The sequence below is a fragment of the Zingiber officinale genome, chromosome 6A (assembly GCF_018446385.1).
Source record: "Zingiber officinale cultivar Zhangliang chromosome 6A, Zo_v1.1, whole genome shotgun sequence".
Classification (NCBI taxonomy): domain Eukaryota; kingdom Viridiplantae; phylum Streptophyta; class Magnoliopsida; order Zingiberales; family Zingiberaceae; genus Zingiber; species Zingiber officinale.
Genome location: NC_055997.1, coordinates 100,930,534 through 100,936,083, shown reverse-complemented (window position 1 = coordinate 100,936,083; position 5,550 = coordinate 100,930,534). Strand labels below are relative to the sequence as shown.

Here is a 5,550-nt window from a genome sequence, read left to right as displayed (position 1 = left end):
AGAGAAATAGCCACCTCTGCTCTACAACTTTGTTCTTCCATTATTTTGTTCTTCTTTCTGTTCCTGCCTTCTAAAATAGTCTGTTTGCACTTATTTTTGTCTTCTTAAGATGCTTTTCGACAACCAGATACATTTCCAGGTATATTTCCAATATGCTCCTTTATCCTATACACTTTCCCTAACATTATTTTTCCACATAACTTATATTTAATTTTATTGAGGTTCTTAGGATTAATCAATATCCCAAACGCCCATCTAATGACATTTGACTTTCTTCTAATAATCCTGGATTCGGGTTGAGTGACAGATGCTGTCGAAAATGGATTGCTTGCCATTATGATAACAGATAACCTGAAAAAATTATATATAACAACATAACATGATAATAAAATTTAATTTTAGTATTATACCATACGATACAAAATAATGAAATATAACATTAACAAGTCTAAGAATCTTTTTTTATATATCTTAATCAATTAATAAAATTTATTAGATATTTGTTTTAAAAAAATTAAATTTTAAATATATTTTTTATATTTTTAAATCTGTTTTATATATAAATTAATAATATTTATTGGAATTTTTAAAATTTTAATTTGATTTTTATATTTTTTAAAACTGATTTATATAAATTAATAATATTTATTAGAATTTTTAAAATTTTAATTTGTTTTTTATATTTTTAAATCTGATTAATATAAATTAATAATATATAAAATTTATAAATATGATTTATATAAATTAATATTTAATAATATTTATTTTAAAAAATAAATATATTATTTATATATATAATCAGATTTATATAAATTAATTATGTTTATTAGAATTTTATATATTTAAATTTGTTTTATATAAATTAATAATATTTATTATAAAAAATTTAAATTTTAAATATATTTAATTGGGATGATAATTTAATTAGGTTTTATGAACCTATTATTGAACTTATCCTTGTTAGGAAGTTTTAATTTATTAAATAAAAAAAATACAAAACAGAAAAAAAAAAAAAAACGCGTCGTCGCACCGTCGCGCGGACGCCATCGACGCCTCGCGGGAAGCCTCCGGTGCCGCCAGAAGCGTTGCCGGAGAATTGCCGCGACGACGAATCATGAGAAACAAAAAAAAAAATTAATAGAAACAAAAAATAAAAACTTACCGGAAGCAAGTCGCGATGAGAGAAGGCAAAGAGTCGGCGATGAAAGAAGATGAAGCGCCTCGGCAAATCCGATTTAGTATTAAAAAACCTAAACTATGCTTAAAATACCTAGGCCCGCCGAGTCCGCCGAAGCCCACGATAGCCACCGAAGTCCGCCGAGGATTGCCTAGGCGGCCCAACCACTTAGGTCATATGCCTGGCTGATTTCCGACGCGGTCTACCGTCGGACAACGCTTAGATGGTCGCCTAAGACGTTTTTTCAAACACTACCTAGAGGTATACCTTGTTGATCAAGCATTAATGACGATGTAATGTATATGACATCAAACCATTTTGTCATATTTAATGCGTGGACCAAATCCAAATAGAAGCTTTGTCGTTCCATTCCTGGGCAAGACTGGATCATACGACTGTCTACCACAAAGAGCACTGCGGCAATCTTACCAATCCAAGTTTATAGTTAATATATATGCCTACCAATTGGGTCCTGTCCATCTTTCGGTAGTATAAAAGTAGTTTCTCTCATTGCATTAGGAAACCCTCATATTGAGTTCTCTTCTTTGAACTCGATCAACTTGAGTGTCGAAGGGTTTGCATTGAGAATCCCTAGAGTCAGAGCCTTTTATGAGAATCATGACAACGTTAGGATGGATACGTTCAACTCTGCACCTTCCAAGCGATGTTCATCTCGACTCACCAATTTTATTCTTATAATTACACAATCATCGACGAACCAAAACCTTCACAAGGTCGAGCCCAACTGCAAGATTGTAGGATTAAGTCAACATGAGTGGATTAAATCCAATTGAGTCCATATAGATAGACTTAATCTCCATAAGATAGGCTTACACTTGATTAACACATACAACTAATTGTCATCAAAATAACTAAATTCATTAAAGTGATCTAATGTTTCAATGTATATAAAGAGTATTTGGATTAAATGGATGTGGATTTAATGTGTAGATCCAATAACTCGATTCATTAATATTGATGGATAGGCTTTAAGGTGGATAGTCCCTATAGGATGCATGAGTTTGATATATAAAGGAAGATGCTCATGAATTAGGGCATGTTCAAGAGCCTTTTCAACATCTTCTCTCCCTCGTCGAGAGAGAGCTAATGATTGCCGCCGCCCACTCCTGTAGAAGATTATTCCGCACTAGCAGGAACTCCGACAGCAAGTAAGAAGCATTCACCTTTGTGATGGATTCAGGTCAGCCATTTATGAGCTATTGCTTCGATTTTCTATTGTACTTTAGAGATTGATAATAACTAGATCATGTTATAAATGCATTCTCTAGTTAGTACATGATGTATTGCAACTCTAACAAAGACCACCTTAACACCTACAATTTGCTAAAAATAACTACATTGTATAGCATCTTACAACAACACCACAATGATCAATAATTCACTTGACAGAAATAGTCTGAAAGTATCAATCTGGGGATTATTTAAAAACAAGAAGGCCAGACTAGGAGTATACACAAATCAAGCACTTGTACAAGATGTCAAAATCAAAATCTATTACTATACCATAAGCTACGTATCTACTAAGCTTGTTACGTTGGGAATTTGATAATACGTACAACACTAGCTAGCAAGTTAATTAAATACATACAGGATATCTCAAATCAAAGGTTTCCTTGAATATCTTATTGCGCTTCTATTTCTATTGCTTGCGTTGTCCTAATTCATTATTTTTAATAAAAACTAGCGATTAAACAGTCAACCATATTTGATTACCTAATAGCTTGACTTCCATGATATTGGTTAGCCATATGCTACCAAACCAATCAAATTTTAGGCTTTAAAGCTTTTCATAGTTCCTACCAACCCTTAATATTAGTTGATCCGCCTTTGAACTCCATGCATGCACGCCTCCTCTTCAAGCAGTTGATTCACCTTCCGACATACTCCATGCAACATATAAAACCATGCAGATCAATTTGCATTAATTCTCACCATCAACCACACTGCGTGATCAGAAAAGCACAGAACTAGCAAGGGCAAGCATGAGTATTTTCAACTCACTCTCTTGTTCGATTTTCGTAGCTCTAGTACTGATCGGGGAGGCCTTCCTCCTCTCACGAGCACAAGATCCTTCTCGATTGAGCTTGAGCTACTACTCGAAGACATGCCCAACAGCACAGGACATCGTGCGATCTGAGATGGACTGCGCGGTGAAGACCAATCCTCGTAATGCTGCATTCATGATCCGTCTTCATTTCCACGATTGTTTTGTTCAGGTCAGTACAGACGACAGTTAGATGCAACGAAAACTTCTTAATTAGCATATTGAGATGTATAATTAACAAGCTAGCTAAAATTAATATATGAGATTGAGAGGATATATCAGTAATTAATTAAATGCATTGATTGATATATGTATATTAATTTTAGGGGTGTGACGGATCAGTATTGCTCGACGACACCGCGACGTTGATAGGAGAGAAGCATGCCGACCAAAACGTGAACTCTATTCAAGGCTTTGAGTTGGTGGACAAGATCAAGGAAAAGTTAGAAGCCGCGTGTCCAGGAGTTGTCTCCTGCGCCGATGTCCTTGCGATAGCAGCAAGAGATGCCACCATTCTGGTATAATATTTTAACTGATCGTATGCTTAATGATTTTGCTAATTAATTATTGCATTTTCAAAACAAATTAAAAAAAAAAACAAAAGAAGAAGAAGAAAAAGTTGATGCGTGAGAATTTTAATTTGCAGGTTGGAGGGCCCTATTGGGATGTGCCAGTGGGAAGGTTGGACTCTAAAACTGCAAGCGTGGATTTAGCAAACTCAGATATCCCAACTCCTCAACAACCTCTCGCCACCTTGATCGCCAAATTCCTGGAGAAAGGACTCTCTGTCACTGATATGGTTGCCCTCGTAGGTATGTTCCTAGCTAGATAGAACAAGAACAATCGATATATCAATAGCTAGTGCTGATGGCAGTTTGATCCATCCATCCCCTTGATGATGAATGCACAATATTCTAATAAATGCAAAATTATTATTATTATTTTTTTTGTTTTTTAAAAAAAAATGCATGGATGTAATTAATGCAGGGTCACACACGGTGGGCATGTCGCGGTGCGTCAACTTCCGGGAGCGCATCTACGGCGGCGACTTCCAGCTGACCTCCAAGAACGAACCATCGTCACAGGCCAACCTCGCCAAGCTCAAGGATGTGTGCCCGGCTGATGGCGGCGACGACAACGTCTCCGGCATGGACTACTACTCCCCCACCGTGTTTGACAACGCCTTCTTCGAGACGTTGTTGCAGGGATCCGGCGTGCTGAGCTCCGACCAGGAGATGTACTCCAGCCTCCTCGGCTTTCAGACATCGCGAATCGTCGACAAGTATTGGGCTGACGCCGCCCTCTTCTTCAAGGACTTCGCCGACGGAATGGTCAAGATGGGCAACATCACCAACCCTCAAGGAGGAGAAGTGAGGAAAAACTGCAGATTTATAAACATCTAATTGGTCTTCATATTAATTACTTAATCCTATGTTATACACGTGCGACAAGCTCATTCAAATTTACATATTCGGTGCTCCGAAATAAAGTTGAATAGTGTGAGAGATTATTGGAGAGATTATGATTATATATATAATTGCACCAAACCCTAAACATAATTTGTCTACAAGGCATATAGATACACATGTGTATTATAATCAATCATTTATTGTTATTTTCCTTTACAATGCGTTGGTCATTTTCACGAAGATTTAAGCAAGTTTGAGTTGGTTCAAATATGAATTTCAATGTTTGATAATATATATGAGAGAAGTTAAGTAAATCCAAAGAGGATTGGATATTTGATTAGTAAAGTCCTAACTGAAATTAAATAACGAAAAATTTTAATTGGAGGTTAAGACAACAGAAAGTTTTAACTAGAGATTAGGCAAAAAAAAATCCTAACTGAAGGTTAGACAACAGAAAGTACTAACTAGAGGCTAGGTAGTAGAAGTCCTAGTTGGGAACTAGGCAATGAAAATTCTAGCGAGACTAAGCAGTGAAAGACCTAATTGTGAACTAGGCAATGGAAGTCCTAGTGGGGCTAGGCAAGGAAAAAGTCTAAGTGGGTCAAAAGTTGATCAGACACTTGGTGAAGAAACCCTTGCAAGTCAAGGTTGACCAAATGCTAGACAATGAGAGATCTCAACGAGTCACGAATGACTTAAGGGTTGAGCAATCAATTAGTGTGATCGATTGGCCCAAAACAATTAATTGGTGTAATCGATTTAGAGATGTTTTCACGAAGCATAGAAGGGTATTGAATTAACTAGGACAATAGATTCAACATGGGTCTATTGATTAAGATAATCAATTAAAGGTGTCATTACGTGAGAACAGGAGTAGGAATTGATTAGGGCAATAGATT

The 5,550-nt window shown here is 36.0% G+C and overlaps 1 protein-coding gene across 1 annotated transcript; it reads left to right on the top strand.

Moving 5' to 3' along the window:
* Positions 1–3,107: 3,107 nt before the first annotated feature.
* LOC121997180 (peroxidase 11-like) lies at positions 3,108–4,844 on the top strand. The gene is made up of 4 exons (XM_042551452.1): positions 3,108–3,414; positions 3,569–3,760; positions 3,889–4,054; positions 4,230–4,844. The coding sequence occupies exons 1-4, from the start codon at positions 3,181–3,183 to the stop codon at positions 4,643–4,645; spliced, it is 1,008 nt and encodes a 335-aa protein (XP_042407386.1). The 5' UTR covers positions 3,108–3,180; the 3' UTR covers positions 4,646–4,844.
* The last annotated feature ends 706 nt before the right edge of the window (positions 4,845–5,550 follow it).